Below are 16933 nucleotides of genomic sequence, written 5' to 3'. Positions count from 1 at the left end.
AATCAGAAGACAGCAACTAGGCTATTAGCTTCTAGTTTAGGTTCTGAAATGTAATGATTATTAAGTTTCTTCAAGAAGTTTTGTTTATGTTTATATTTATGTTCAAGGTGCTTGGGTCTAGTATATGTACCTACTAACATATACTGCATGGTGTCAGAAGCAGAAGTTCATAAATCAGTATGGATAGCACACCAGCCCCATCAATCAATTGGTCAAGTCCCAATCTCAAATCAGAATGGATGAAATTCAGAAGGCACTGTCAGCTTATGTTCTTGGGTCCTATAAGTGGAAAATCAGATACAGTTAAATGAACATATCAACTAATCTGGACTGGAGAAAAAGGACAGGATATGATCTCCACATGGACCTTAACTGACATGGAACAAAATAAGTCATAAGTATGTTTTGATAAATTTGAGAACTATATCCAGCCAAGCTCAAACCCTATTTTTGCCAGATATATCTTTCACCAACAAAACTAAGGTGAAGGAGAGACGATTGAGTCATACATCACCCAACTGAAAGTACTTGCAAAGGAATGTGAATTTGACACCCTGGAAGACCAGCTAGTTTGATATCAATTGGTCTTTGGAGTCAAAAATACAAGAAACCATGAGCAGCTCCTCAGCAAGGGAGCAACAGTTAGTTTGGCTAGAGCAATTGATTGCAGCCATTGAATAGACACTGTTCAAGAGACCCGAGCACAGATGGTAAACATACATGTGCTGACTCCAATCAAACAAGAAGTGGAAGAGGTTCAAAGACGGAGAAACTCCCCTACATGCTATTTCTGTGGTGATTCATACTCTACAAATCACAAGTGCCCAGCTTAAGGGAAGCAGTGCAGCAAATGCAGGAAGATGGGCCATTTTGCCAAAATGTGCATTGCAAGTCAGCACACTAAATTGAAACAAGAAGTATGACAGATGAAGGGATGGAATTCATGATTGAGTTCATCTCAATTGAATAAAGATGGAAAAGCTTTATGCACCAATAAGACTGGCAGAGTAGGATAGTGAACTTGCTTTCAAGATAGACACTGGTGCCAAGGCCAACATTTTGCCATTCAAAGACTTTGATAGATTGGTAAGAAAGCCAGCACTGTTGCCACCTGCTGATGTCAAACAGTTCGTGGTAACAAACTGTAGTAAGGAGCGACCCGGCTCAATAGCAACCAAAACTCTAAAAAATGGGATTTTGATATCAATAGCTACATCAAAAGAATCGCATTTTAATGCTGATTTTAAATATATAAGTTTAATCAAGTTTAGTCTTACCCATCAAAAGTTGCGAGCCTGAGAAAATTTGCCTTATTTTAAAAAATAGGGGAAAACAACCCCTAAGAGTCATAGAATCTTAACGAAAATCACACCATCAGATTCAACGTATCAGAGAACCCTATTGCAGAAGTGTCAAGCTCCTATCTACAAAAATGTGGAATTTCGTATTTTTGCCAGAAGACAAATCATGGGTGCATGTTTATTTGTTTGTTTGTTTTTTTTCCCAGGGGTCATCCTATCAACCAAGTGGTCCTAGGATGTCGCAAGAGGGCTCATTCTAACGGAAATGAAAAGTTCTAGTGCCCTTTTTCAGTGACCAAAAAATTGGAGGGCACCTAGGCCCCCTCCCACGCTCGTTTTTTCTCCAAAGTCAACAGATCAAAATTTGAGATAACCATTTTGTTCTGCATAGTCAAAAACCATAATAACTATGTCTTTGGGAATGGCTTACTCCCCCACAGTCCCTGGGGGAGGGGCTGCAAGTTACAAACTTTTGCCAGTGCTTACATATAGTAATTGTTATTGGGCAGTGTACAGCATTTTCAGGGGATTTTTTTTTGGTTTTGGGAGTGGGGTTGAGGGGAGGGAGCTATGTGGGAGGATGCTTCCTTGGAGAAATATGTCATGGGGGAACAGAAATTCAATGAAAAGGGTGCAGGATTTTCTAAAATTACTATAAAAAAAAATGAAAAAATAAACATGGAAAAGTTTTTTCAATTGAAAGTACAGAGTAGCATTGAAACTTAAAACAAACAGAGATTGTTACGCATATGAGGGGTTCTAAATGTACTTTAGCATAAAGAGCGAGGTATTTAGGAGGAGATAAATACCTTGGTCTTTATGCTATAGTATTTTTAGTGATTTCAACTGTTTATTCTACAGCCTTTCGGATTCAGGGGTTATTCTTAAAGAATTGGGACAAAACTTATGATTTAGTGTAAAGAGCGAGGTATTAACGAGGGTACAAACCCCCTCATATACATAATAAAAATTTAAGAATATAAAAGTTTGTTATGTATGCTAATTCTTAAGTTACGTATTTTTTTACTAATAAAAACATTCGTTAAAAATTAAAATTTATAGTTGCCTTTTTATGTAACCGAAAAATTGCAGGGCAACTAGGCTTTCCCCACCCCTTTATTTCTCAAAATCGTCTGATCAAAACTAAGAGAAAGCCATTTAGCCAAAAAAGGAATTAATATGCAAATTTCATTTTAATAATTTATGTGTGGAGAGCCAAAATCAAACATGCATTAATTCAAAAACGTTCAGAAATTACATAAAAAAGCTAGTTTTTTCAACTAAAGTAAGAAGCGACATTAAAACTTAAAACAAACAGAAATTACTCTGTATATGAAATGGGTTGTCCCCTCTGCAATCCCTCGCTCTTTACGCTAAAGTTTGACCCTTTGCCACAATTCTGCTTTTTAAAACAATTAAAAGCTTTAGCGTAAAGAGCGAGGGATTGCAGAGGGGACAACCCATTTCATATACAGAGTAATTTCTGTTCGTTTTAAGTTTTAATGTTGCTCCTTACTTTAGTTGAAAAAACTTTTTTTTTATGTAATGCTCACTAGCTACACTGGAGAACAGTTGGAGGTACTGGGGAAAGTCAATCTAAAAGTTTAATACAAGAACCAAAACCCTCAGACTCATACCTTCCATGTGGTATGACCCAACAGACCACCTATCCTCAGTCGCCAGTCCAGCAAACAACCACACCTCATCAAATTAGCCCTCAGTGTCAACAAACCATCCCTTATTGGACCAGGTGTCCAAGGTCTTTTAAACGAATTCTGTAAGGTATCTGAGGGCATAGGAACATTGCCCAGAACTTGCAAGTTGCATCTAAAAGAGGATAAGAAACCTTCAGTACAGCCACCAAAGCAAGTTCCATTTGCTTTGCAAGCAAAGTTCATAAGAGAAGCTGGACAGGCTAGAATCACTTAGGGCCATAGAAAAAGTGACCAAGCCAACACAATGGATGAATTCAATGGTCCTGGTTAGAAAGGCAGATGGATCACTTAGGATCTGCTTGGACACTGTTGTCTTAAACAAAGCAATTAAGAGGCCATATTGCCCTATACCTTATTTGACAAAGTAGCAACAAAGTGCTAATGCACCTAGAAATTCTTCAAGATGGATGCCCAAAATGGGTACTGGTTGATGGTGTTGGACAAACCATCCTCAGAGTTGACAACATTCAACACCATGCATGGCCAGTACAAATGGAAGAGATATCCTTTTGGACTGATTTTGGCACAAGATGAATACCAGTGCAGGATGGAGGAAGTCTTTGCAGAACTATATGTTGGGCTGATGATAAATGACAAAACAGGCAATGCCATAATGATGCTGAACATGACGCAAAACTTAAGGCAGTACTTCAAGCCACAAGAGACAATGGAGTGCAATTTAATTGAAAAAATATATCTTTGATGCTACCTCTATAACCTACTTTGGACACAAATTGACAACAAATGGCATTGCCCCTGATCCAGAGAAACCCAAAGCATTAGAAAACATACCTGCTCCAAAAAGGCAAGGAGAATTACAGACATTACTAGAAATGTAGAACTATCTATCTAGATGAATTCCCAACCTGGCAATGGTGAATCAGCCATTTAGAGACCTATCCAAACAGCAGAAATTTGAGCGGAATCCTAGTCACGAAGAGGCAAAAAGAGCCATTCAGAATTCAATCTGTCAAAATTTTTCACATTCTGATCCAGAAGCCAAAGAAATTGAGGTGATTACACATGCCTTCCAGCATGGCCTGAATGTACAACTGATAGCAGACAGAGCAACTGTTGCTTTTTCATCTTGTTCTCTAAGCAAAACAGAGCAGCACTACTTGCAAATGGACAAGAAATACCTGCAATAGCATTTGCTTACAAAAGATTACACCAGTATTTATTTGTGAGAAAGATATGCATCACCACTGACCACAACCCTCTTAAAACAATTTTAAGGAAGTCCATACAAAATGCACCTCCAAGGCTGCAGCACCTGATGTTAGCTGTTCAGCCATACAATATCAAACTGAGATACAGACCTGGAAAAGCAAGTCTTGCACGCAGCTTGCAGATATAGGCATGAAGTTACAGGAGGACATGGAAGTTGTGGTTCACTCAGTCCTTCAAACTGTACCCATAGCAAGCCAAAAACTATCCCAAATATTTCTTGAAACAACAAAAGACAAAGTATTGAACTCCCTGATGCAAATTATAAAAGTGGGCTGGCCAAGCAATAACAAAGGCCTGGACACAAGACTCAAATCATTCTGGAATTACTGCCAAGAATTAGCCAAACTTGTTATAAAAGGGGAACAAATACTTATCCCAAGATGCATGACAGCAGGCATACTAGACCAACTACATGCTTCTCATCTAGGAGCAGGGAAGACCAAATAGAGGGCCAAAATGTCTGTATTCTGGCCAAGCATTACACAAGACATGGAAAGATTGGTCAGCTGATGAAAGGTATATACAAAGTTTGCCCCCAGTCAACAGAAGGAAACAATGATAACAAACAAAATACCAAACTATCCCTTTCAGTATGTAGGTGCTGACCTGTTCCAGCTAAATGGGCAAGATTACATGGTTACCACTGACTACATAAGTCAATTCTTTGAATTAGATCACCTGACCAAAACCACCTCATGGCAAGTTATTAACAAGCTCAAATTTTCTTTTGTCTGACATGGGATACCTGAGCAACTCACAACCAACAACAGACCCTAATTTAATGTAAAGAAATTTGAGCAGTTCTTGGTTGACTGGGGAATAGTCCACTCAACCTTGAGCCCTAACTAACCCCAATCAAACAGCATGACAGAAAAGGCTGTGCAAACAGCAAAAAGACTAGTAATGGAACCAAATGAGGGCAAGATTAATCCATACCTGGTGCTACTTAAGTATCAAAATATACCTATTTATGAATGCTCCCCAACTCAGATAATGATGGGATGCCAGCTGAGATTGTTTCTACCCAGTACCACACATGCCTTGCAACCTGGAATTGTCCATTTAAAAAGTTTAAACAACAGAGAAAGATGGTGCAAGATGCCAAAAGCAAATACTATGACCAGCATACATGAAACATGGAACTACTGAAGATTGGTCAGAAAGTGTAGGCCCAGTTGATGGACCAGAAACCCTGGAAGAAAGCAGTGATTTCCAAGACCAATGACAACCCTTAATCATACTATGTTCATCTCAAAGAAGGAGAGATATTCCACCACAACAGGGTACACATTAAAGCAAGACAAGTTCCAACAGTGACTTACCCAAATGACAGTGCAAACTGTTAAACTCTAAGCTCTCAGCTGACAAAGGATCACAGCAGATCAAGAAGCATCTCACCTTCTGGGAATGCAGTTGATCAGCAAGCTGATTCTCATGAAAGCACTACCCTATACAACAGAGCCTATGCTATGAGTGCAAGGCACTTTGGAGACAGAAGTGGAACCCTCAGGTCCAACTCATGCAGAAGAAAACAACTACAGCAGAGGCAGGACTGTCACCTGTTCTGGCCATCAGTTGAAAACTCTGGCAAGGTTAAATTTGAGCATCTACAAAAGTCAGCATTAGATCTGATGAAAAAATAAGGAAGATGAAATGGAATGATTATTATGTTTATTGAAAAAGTTTTGTTTATGTTTATTTTACATTCCAGGTGCTTGGGTCTAATATGTACCTACTAACTGATGTATCACTAGCCAAATGAAGACATTGTAAGTTCAGGATGAAATACTTAGCCAAAACTCTAAAAAAACTTGCTTGCTTCACCCACAACAATTATCACATAGTGTTGATTATTTTGTTTTCTTTATTTGTTTGCTAAATTACAAAAAAAAGACACAAAAAACATGAAGTCCAGTTATCATTACAAAAAAACCTTGTTAGTAATGCTTGTGAAAACCATCTCTTACTGTTAGTCTTTATATTAACCCTGTGTAAAATAAATAACAAATAAATATCCAGGAAAACAATGGGGGGAGGAGGTAACAGGCCTAGGCCTGGGAACATAGAATGCCAGGGGGAGGGGTAAATTATCATTGAGTTTTTTTTTAATAAAAACTGGGCTGATGTGATTTATCACCAAAGTGCCAGGTGTAGTCTGCCACCATGGTACCTATTTGTATAAAATCAATTTTAAAAAACCATATGAATTCTGTGGTCACTCATAAACTGTCAGATGTCTCCTAAGAATGGAGGCTGAGAGTTTGGTCTCTTTTGTTACTTTTGGCTCATCAGTTGCATTCTCCTCAGAACTTCCACTAGGGCATCTGCAAATTTTTGCCAACTTTTACCAAAATCATGCAAGAATGGAGCAGCAAAAACTCTTGGACATACAAGCATCAAAGCTTTAAATCTAGCCCTAGTGGTAACGTGTTGCATTTTAGCCTATAATCTAACCACATTAATGATATTACAATAGCACAACTAAGACCTTGCCATGAAGAGCAAAAATATCTCAGATGTTTTACATATAACCAAAAAAATTGCCTAATATGTAGCAAGGTAGCTTTAACTCTTGAGGCAAAAAATAGCCTACTAAGTTAGTAGGCCTATGCCAAATTGTGTGGGCTGATCTTCTGGAGCAGTCTATAGACTGTCAATCAAATGATACTTATTTAAGATCAAAATTGGGCTTTAAAGTGCCAATAGGCTAAATGGTAAATACTTTTAAAGCTTTTTCAGGTGAATAAATACAAAAACTAGCCTACAAAAGTGCTATTTAGATGTTCTAAGGCTATTGGCATCAGATGAACTGAGTTATATTACCGGTAATCTAAACGAAACATGTTCATTAGCAAGCCAAAATAGGTATTGTTTCATTTCTTTCGTAGGCCTAAACGACTTTTCTTTAAACAACAAGAACTTCAGATGACTCAAGCAACGTTTTTAATTTTTCGAACTTCTTGCTTGACAGCGTTTCTACTTTATTGTAAAAAAAGCGACCAGAACGTTCTAGAAAATAATCCGAGCCTCACCTCAAGACATATCGGGTGCGTTTCTTTACTTGTCCAATGGGATTTTTACTAATCGAGGTTTAACCCCTAAAAGATAGCAACAAATACTTGTCTGGCCACGTGTTACTGAAAACGGCAAGATTAATTGCGAATAATAACAACATTGGTCACGTGTAATTATTATTTTAATGCTATGTGAAGTTTTGACAAGGAAGAGGCTAGGACTTTGGGCCTGTTTCAAATTTTACAGGCAAATACAGCTTCAGCAATTATTTCAGAGCTGGGTAGCCTAATACAATTTGTGTGGCCAGAAGTTTAATTGTAAGATTTCAAATTGTGGTTGTCATTTGCCTTTTTAAGTCATTCCATTCAAGATGCTTTGGATATTTTTTATTGTGATAAATTGTCTTAATGCTCTGAAAAGGGAAAATTATTTCAATTGCATAGGATAGGAAAATTTTGGTAGGCTAATTAATTCAAAGTCCTAAATTAGCCAGGGAAGTGCTTTTTTTTTCACTAAAAAATCACCACATTCTTTGAACTCCAATTATATAGCCCTGTTTTTGGCCCCCTTGATCCAGTTCCTGATTGTCATTTACACTAAATTTCACTTTTTCTGTTACCTATTTATGTTTGCACCAGTTTTACCATTGGGTAAAACTGGTACAAACAGTATTACTGGCTTTCATATAATTTGAATATACCACTTGATGCCTTTTGTAATGCTGTTTACAAATATAATAATTGCTTCTACCGCAAGTTCATATTTAAGCACTTTTTGACCTCTTAAAAATGACCTATATATGGGGTCATTACAAATCTGTAATAGTTTAGAAACAAATTTGGGCTATATATTTGCACATCAGGGGGTGGGGGTAAAGTGTAGCATATATTTAATATGTAAACTAACCATTGCTTGAATTTTTGTGTGTGTGCTGTTGCACTGGTGATTTCTCTTTTCATTAAAATTTGATGTGCACAAACACATTAAAAAAAAAACAGCAATGGTTAGTCTACGTATATAATATATGCTATGCTTTACCCCCACCCCCCTGATGTGCAAATATATAGCCCAAATTTGTTTCTAAACTATTACAGATTTGTAATGACTCCATTAATAGGTCATTTTTAAGAGGTCAAGAGGTGAAAAAGTGCTTAAATCTGAATTTGCAGTAGAAGAAATTATTATATTTGTAAAGAGCATATAAGAAGGCATCAAGTGGTATATTCACTTTATATGAAAGCCAGTAATACTGTTTGCACCAGTTTTACCCTTGTTTCTTGTTAATATTAGTAAGGGGTCATAGTTAAGCACTAGAGAAGTCATTGTTAAATAACATGTGCTTATGTATATATAGCTTTTTGCTACTTATTCTTCTTTGGTTATATAATGCTTGATGTGGTATAAGCCAAGAGAAGGACCTGTAGACCTATAGAAGAAAACCTGTTAAAAAAAGATGATTCTTTGTAATTTACATAATAATTATAGCTTTCTACATGCAGCCCTGCTCTACTTTAGCCCCAACCCTGCTAATATGGAAATCTATAGCTGAAATTACATATTTTCTATTGATTCTGCCAATCTATCCCTCAACCCTTGTACCTGTTAATTGAGGCAACTGTGGCAAAACAAGAACTGGAAAAACAAGTAACAGGTGGCAGAAAACATTGGAAATATATAATTTGGGCTATATGTTTGCAAATTAGGCATGTTAGAGGTGAATTTCTTGTTGTTCATATTTTGATTTAAAAATAAAATGAATATACCACTTGATGCCTTTTTGTATGTTCTTTACAAATATAATAATTGCTTATTTTGCTAGTTCAAGTTTAAGCACTTTTTGACCTTACTTAACCTAACAAATTTTGGCAGTGAAAAACATACATTATTTTGTCAAAAATGACCAAAAACACATACCTTAATTGAAAATTTGGCATCAAAGAAGAAGAAATACAGCATAATATTGTAAAATTTATTAATCCAACTTAATTGTGGAAAATCAGTGCTCATAGATTATACAACATGTAAAAAATGGATTAATAATGAAACAGTAAGTTTGAGACCAATGTTTTAAGCTTTCTTATACCCAAAAACTATTTGAGTATACTTTGGTCATTTTCAAGAGCTCAAAAACTTGTACTTGAAGCACTTATTATGTTTGTAAAAAATAAAAAAGGGCATCAAGGAGTATGTTCACTTTATTTGTAAATCAAACATATGAACAACAAAAAATTTACCAATTATTAGTATAGCTGCACAATTTTCCCCTGGGTATGTAGGCTTAGTGGAAGGTCACTTATACCTGATCATGTCCCTAATGTTTTTACTTGGTTGAAAAAAAATCCAAAGAAAGTTCCTATTGAAAAGGAAAGAGATCAAAAGTGAGATTGAATTTGTCATAGCTTGGAGGTTTGTCCCTTCAGTCTGTTTAAAGAAAACAGATTCATAATTGAAGCTTTGTTCATTTCAATCTTAGGGATAATCTACATTTGTTACACTTAATTAAATGGTTGTAAAGGGATACTTTTATTTATTTGTCTTGTTTGTTTTCTACATAATTTTTTAATCTTTAAATTGATATACATTTCTTACAAATTAATTAGTCATATCATAGTTCCACTTGCAAGTTTTGACCTACTTTGTAACCCTGGTCTCAAAATTGACTATAAATTTATTGAAGCTAGGAAACATAGAACTCCTCTCTGTTTAAAAGAAAATGGATGGACATAGGTAGGTTTTAATACACTAAAGTCCTAGGGCCATGGAAATTTAAAAAAAAAAACAATGAAGATTAACTTTAAAATTCTGGACATGACATAAATATGACATTCACAAAGAAAAACCATTCACAAAATTTTACTTTTGTGCTCAGTTGCCAACCTGAGCAATTGCCCTAAATTTTTAAACCTTGCAAAACATTCACCAGCCAATTCTTATGACCTACACTGTTGTCTGTACACCAAAAATTCATGGAAAAGGAAGGACCACCTTACTGACATTTCTTCCTTTGTACTTATATTTAATGGGTTTAAAAGAAAGCTCCTATGGCTAAGTCAGAAGCCTAGTAAAGGACCAGGTAATCCTTTAGACAGGAAGTGCAATAGGAAGCTAGGAGCCAGTCATCCTATGCTTTTGCATGTCCTTCCTGCTTACTGACCCCAGATTTCTCTAGGTAACCTGTTAAGTTTGGGCCAATTCTGGCTGAACTTACAGAGTTACATCACTGACCTTCGTCCCAAACCAAATAAACTGCTAATGCCAGAAATTAAACCTGTGCCCTTTGGATAAAGGATTCTCAACCTAGAGTGCCAGCCACTTAGGAAGGAATACAAATGTCACCAGAGAACAAAAATTATTTGGAAAAAAGAAAATATTGAAAAAAAAAAAATAACTCAAGTCATAGTTGCTCATTGCTGTCCCACAAACAATATGTATTTCATTAAGACAAATAAATTTTTAAACAGGTATCAACAAAACTCCATCAGGGATTGTATTTACTTAAGGTACAATCAGCAATATTAATGCTTAGTTTTGTGATATTCTGGTTTTGAAATAATAAAAAAAGAGAAATTATATGTTCTACTTGTTTTCCACAACCCCATTTGAGAAAAATCATTTGTAACAACAATATACCCATGGTTGGCTCAGAATCTCTCTAAAATTCTTTAAACAGAAGGAATTTAAAAAAAAATTATACTCATCAGCAAGAAAAATATTAACATAACTCTCTAAACTTGGCACTTTTTAGCAAAGCAAATGCAAAACTTTAATGGTGTCCTATGTCATCTAAAAAAAAAACAACATTAAAATGTGTCAAATGAATTTTGATGTAAGATGCCTCTAATACTTTCAGTTGAATCTGTGAAATGAAGGGCCAGGTATTCCTTTACATTTTATACAATATATAAAAAGAAAAACAGTTCAAATTTTTTCACAAAAGAAGAAGCTTGATGTAAAAAAATAAATATATTTTTAACAGAAAGCAACTGACATCAATGAAATCAAATAAAACAAAAATTCATGGAGAATAAATAATATAAGCCATATATTTAACCTATAATGAGGTGGCATAAAAGATTATTTTTAGAATTAGAAAAAACAGTGTTATGGCTTAAAGTTCTGCTCAATCAACAGGAGTTGTCTAAGGCCAGAATAATTAAGAACTAAGGCCAGAGAAAAAGAAACTGATAACCAAAAAAATAAGGCACCCAAAAATTTCAGGACCCTTTAGAGGGAAAAGAAGTAGAAGTAGGTACTTCAAAATACCTTCCTGGGAAATACTTTAGCCTGTAGACACATCCCTGAAAGTTTCATTTTCCTAGCCTAACCTCTTTCAAAGATAGCCAAAAGTAGCTAAAGTAAAATTTTACCCCTACTGTATCTTAAAAATCCAGTTTAAATAGCAGTCTCAACAAATATAGACTATATAAAAGGCTATAGGTATTGGCCTAATCATTCTAAATTTTTTCCAACTAATAATTATAGGATGGTTTAGAAACTAGACCTGTTTGATATAATAACATTTGACTAACTCACCAATGTGATAGCTGCCTCCCTAAGAATCAACCTTTTTAATAACAAAAAAACTTTTCTTCTGACTCCTTATGAAGCTTAGTCTATGCAAGACAGGCCTAGAACACCAAAAACCCTTTAGATACTAAGGAATATGCATAATATTACTTACAGGTCACTGAAAAGCTAAGATTATTTCTATTATTTACAGTTTCCTTGTCTTTTCTCTAGACTTAACGATTTCACATGTTTATCCATTTAAAAAAATATATAGCATTGACGTCACAATCCTCAAATAATCTTTTTATTTGGGGGTTATAAAGTGCCAGCCCACGGACAAGTAATCTTGAGCGTTTGTGGGGATAATCCGACTAACCTCTGACGTCATATGTGTCTAAAGAAACGCTTGGATTAATCAGATTAATAATCGGACAAGTAAAGAAACGCACCCATCAAGTGACCCTATTTTACACAGTTGGTGATTAATTACCAAATTTGTTGATTTCCAACTCTCTTATTGATTTTTGGTGATTTTCTTCTTATTCTCTATTACGAAAGAATTGCATTATTTTGGCAGGAATATAACACATCTTGATGAAAATATTTGTTAAAATATCCTGAGCTTTTTGAAAGGAAAATCTAGTTTTACACCATTTGCTCAAGCAGGGTATACATTTAAATTCATTCACACTCTCTACTTTTGAAAAAGTTATAGGTGTTAATTTTTTTTCTAGTACATTTTACACCTTGCTTCGACAAAATAAAATCTTTCAATGTTCACGGCTAAAACTTTCTTTTTAATAGTATATGAAATAACGTCCTTAAAAGTTCAACTGTTTTGCCCTCTCTCTCTTCCCTTGTTTTTGGGAAACGACGGGGCTGGCTTTTGCTCTTTCGAATTGGAGGATGATATGCATGTTCAAATTTGTATTTAGAAAAGTGATTAGTTTGATTAGTATAAGTATCCGAGTCAAAATTGTTTTGAGAGTGCATTTTATGAAGATTCTAACGTTTCGGTGAAGTGCTGGTGATCTCTCGTAATTTTTGGTGAAACGCTGGCATCAAGCTTTAAGCAATAAGTTGAAATCAAGAACACGTGAAGTAGGCTACTATTTATTGGTTCGTCCATAAACCATAGGGTAGTAAGTTTACAAATACATATTAAGAATTGTTTTGGTAAATATCTAGTAGCTTCCCTTTTTATAATGAAAAACTATAGAGTTCTGGAAACTTAACAATCAACAAACTGTCAACTGTCAACAGCAGTAAAATGTTCTGGAAACTGTCAACAGCAAACTTACCCCCCCTTGGAGCAAGCGACCATCTTTGTATCCTGAGTGCAATAATCTTGAATCGGATACCAACCAACAAAATCAAACGAACATTTGTTGATTACAAGAAAATACGCCAGGACCTACAAGAGATTGAATGGGAAAACTCCTTGCAACAAGACACTGAAGCATCCTGGGAGCTTTTCAAGGACATACTACTGAGTCTTGAGTTGAAGCATACGAAAACTTACTTCTCAGAACGTCCCAGAACCCTTCCGTATATGTCACCACAGCTAAAAAAAGTCATTAATAAGAAAAAGAAAGCTTGGAAAAAGTATAAAAATTGTGAGAGTGCAGCCCATCTAGAGCAGTACAAAAAGGCCAGGAACAAACTGAGAAATGCGACCAGAAAAGCAACCATAAGATATGAGGAGTCGATAGCACTAGAGGCAAAAACCAATCCAAAAAAGTTTTGGAGATATGTCACTTCAAACAACCCAAGCCGCAGGTCGATCCATCATTTTACCTCCAGCGATGGAACCAAAATAACCGACCCATTGGTAATGGCAGATACCCTCAATCAATGCTTCTCGTCAAATTTCTCTAAAGACCCTGGATGCCCCCCACCGGATATGCCAACCACCCACATCAAACACCCTATGCCACCGATCCAGTTCACAGCTTGTGATACTTACAAGCGCCTAAAAACTTTGGACCCATCCAAGGCAAAGGGACCCGATGGCATCCATCCTAGGTTGCTGAAGGAGACCGCAGCTGAAATAGCGGAACCCCTGACAAGAATATTCCAGATGTCAATAGCTTCCAAAACTATTCCCTCTGACTGGAAAACAGCAAATGTCATGCCAGTTTTCAAAAAAGGACAGAAAGATAAACCACAGAATTACAGACCCATCAGCCTGACTTCTGTCCCATCAAAAGTCATGGAAGGCGTCTTAAATGATGCAATCGTTGCACATCTGGAAACTAACAGCCTGTTATACGATGGACAACATGGTTTCAGGAAGGGTCGCTCTGTGGAGACAAACCTAATTCAATCATATGACATAATCACCAAGATGATTGAGGAAGGCCTTCCAGTTGACGTACTCTTGCTGGACCAAGCCAAAGCTTTCGAGAAGGTAGTACACTCGTACCTGGAAAGGAAACTAGAGTTCTATCAACTCCACCAAGATGTAAGGGAATGGATTATCCAGTTTCTCAAGGATAGAATACAGAGGGTGATGATGTATGATGAGGAGGGGAATCAAATCATGTCAAACCCAACTCCAGTGCTCAGCGGAGTTCCGCAAGGAACTAAACTGGGACCTACCCTCTTCAACATGTTCATCAATGACTCAGCCCAGTCAGTGCAAAATGACCTTAAACTGTTTGCAGACGACTCGAAATTGTTTGGCCCAGTCGCAAACAACCAACAGTGCGCAGCTCTGCAGGCAGATCTGCACACCCTCAACAACTGGTCCTCTTCCTGGTCCCTCGAGTTTAATGCTGAAAAGTGCAAAGTCCTACATCTTGGCCCTAAGAACCCAGGAATGACATATACAATGACAGATCGTACTGGGAAGCTCATAACTTTGGAAACTGTCACCAAAGAAAGAGACCTTGGGGTCATTGTTGATGACAAAATGAAATTCCATAGTCACAGCAAATACCTAGCTGCAAAAGGCAACAGGTCCCTTGGTCTCATCAGACGTAATATCACCAGTAGATCTCCCAGGACAATCAGGAAGCTATATACAGGACTGGTCAGACCGCAACTTGAGTACGGAGTCTCTCTTGCCGTTCCCCACTATGTCGTGGACAAGAAGATCCTTGAGAGCGTTCAGCGGAGGGCTACAAAACTACCAACCAAATGTAAGAACCTCTCGTACCCTGAACGCCTCAAGAAACTCAAGCTCCCAACCCTGACGTACAGGAGGAAACGCGGAGATGCAATCCTGACCCACAAGCTGCTGGAAAATGGTGTCACACCAGGGCTTTTTAATAAGTCGCTCTCTAGCCACACCCGGGGCCACACCAAGAAGCTCCAGCAACAAAGAAGCTCACGGAGAGAACGTTCCAACTTCTTCTCAACTCGTGCTGTTCCACTGTGGAATTCCCTTAGTGAAGAAACAGTTCAGTCCAAAACTGTTGACAACTTCAAAAAAGCAATTGACCGAGACTGGGCAGCGATGGAGTGGAAACTACACTGGGAGGCCAGTGGATCTACTCAACGGAACTAGACAACGCACTTCCACCTCCATCACTCAACCGGCGAATCTACAGGATGTTCACCCAACCTTATTCGCCGGCCAGTGCGATTTAAGGTAATTAAGGTTAAATAAAGAATTATAACATACTTTGACCTGGGTAGGCTTAGGCTATCATTTTAAATAGGCTTTGCTTCATTTTACACTCCATTCCCATAGATTATTATGTTGCTGAAGTTACGTGTTACCATAATACCCAAATTTATTTACTAAATTTTGTACAAACAATAAAATTATCACACACTGAATTTGCTGTTTGATTGCTTGGTTTCTATTGAACAAATTTGAGGAAAAGAGGGTAAATATATCACTGTTCATATTATTTACTTACCAATAAAGTGAACATACCACTCAATGTCTTTTTTTATGCTCTTATTGAATATAATAATCACTTCTGTCACTAGACTACTTTTAGTTTAAGTACTTTTTGACCTAACCTAACTATAAGTAATTAGCAAAATTCTAGTTGAGTGACTTCTTGATATCTCAGAAAGGGGTTAGGTTAGGAAAATGAAACTTTCAGGGATAGGTCTACAGACTAAAGCATATCCCAGGAAGGTATTTTAAAGTACCCACTCCTTCTCCCTCTAGACAGCCCTGAAACTTGCCTACATGACAGGTCTATACCTATTGAAATTTTGATAAAACAACATTTTACCTTAATTGTTAGTTACCAGTTGCTTTTTCTCTGCCTTTAGTTCTGAAAATACAATTCCTGTCATTTGAGTAGAATTCTGAGTCATATCAATGTTTTTTTCAAAATTTAGGAAATGTATTTGCATATCTTTAAAACCTTATAAATTAGGATTGATTAAAGTTGTGAAGCTGAAAACAATTTTGTTGTACTTCATTCAGGCAGAAGATCTATTTTGCAAGGTTTCAATTATATAACACACATATTTTTGAATGTTATCAAAGGTCAGGGCCCTCTAGAGGGAGAAGGAGTGGAGGTAGGTACTTCAAAATACCTTCCCAGAACATACTTTAGCCTATAGAGCCATCCTTGAAAGTTTCATTTTTCCTAACCTAACCCCTTTTCAAGATAGCAAGAAGTCACTAAACTAGAATTTTACAGTACTATTTCATAAAGTGCTCAAATTTGTGCTCAAAAAGTGCTTAAATTTGAATTTGTAATAGAAGCAATTATTATATTTTTAAGAGCATAAAAAAAGCATCAAGTGGTATCTTCACTTTATTGGTAAGTCAATAATATGAGCAGTAAAATATTTACCTGAAAGAGTTACATAGACCTATAGAAAATTCATTGTCTGTATAATTTGTGGTGTATGTTTGACCATTGGGGGGTTAGGATGAGGGGTAAAGTTTATTCGTACACCTTAAGGAATGATAGGCTATTTCATTCCTTGATTGATTTAACCAAATTTGAGTAATAACAAGAATTTGGTGTTTCTTTATCATATATAGTCTACAGCATGTATTTAAGATTTTACTTAAGAGCTTTGAGACACAAATTAGAGATTTACTAAATCTGTGCTTCAATGCCATTATTAAAAAAAAAAAAAAAAAAAAAACAGAAACTCTTTATTCCATGGGATTTTGTTGATTAAAATGACTGGTGTGATTTCCTCAAATTGTATTTCAAGCCAACTTTCCTTTTGGATGCT

General features: G+C 36.4%; 2 protein-coding genes across 8 annotated transcripts in view; one reads left to right on the top strand and one right to left on the bottom strand.

The window, feature by feature from the left end:
- Window positions 1-7210, bottom strand: part of LOC136031764 (tRNA (guanine(10)-N2)-methyltransferase homolog) — a 39983-nt gene extending 32773 nt beyond the window's left edge. For 2 of the 3 annotated variants that reach the window (XM_065711505.1, XM_065711507.1), the window contains exon 1: window positions 7070-7204. In XM_065711505.1, the coding sequence (XP_065567577.1) occupies window positions 7070-7123 (54 nt within the window). In that variant the 5' untranslated portion in view covers window positions 7124-7204. Of the gene's footprint in view, window positions 1-7069 lie in introns of all 3 variants that reach the window. The other variant, XM_065711506.1, reaches the window with a different exon arrangement.
- Window positions 7211-12825: 5615 nt separating this feature from the next.
- LOC136031763 (tRNA-uridine aminocarboxypropyltransferase 1-like) overlaps window positions 12826-16933 on the top strand; it is a 72622-nt gene continuing 68514 nt past the window's right edge. For 2 of the 5 annotated variants that reach the window (XM_065711503.1, XM_065711498.1), the window contains exon 1: window positions 12826-12912. The gene's annotated coding sequence lies outside the window, so the exon portion shown is untranslated. Of the gene's footprint in view, window positions 12913-15249; window positions 15366-15386; window positions 15409-16933 lie in introns of those variants that run through there. The other 3 variants (XM_065711499.1, XM_065711500.1, XM_065711502.1) reach the window with 3 other exon arrangements.

Source organism: Artemia franciscana, chromosome 10, assembly GCF_032884065.1.
Source record: "Artemia franciscana chromosome 10, ASM3288406v1, whole genome shotgun sequence".
NCBI classification, from domain to species: Eukaryota; Metazoa; Arthropoda; class Branchiopoda; order Anostraca; family Artemiidae; genus Artemia; species Artemia franciscana.
This window is presented reverse-complemented; position numbering and strand designations above follow the sequence as displayed.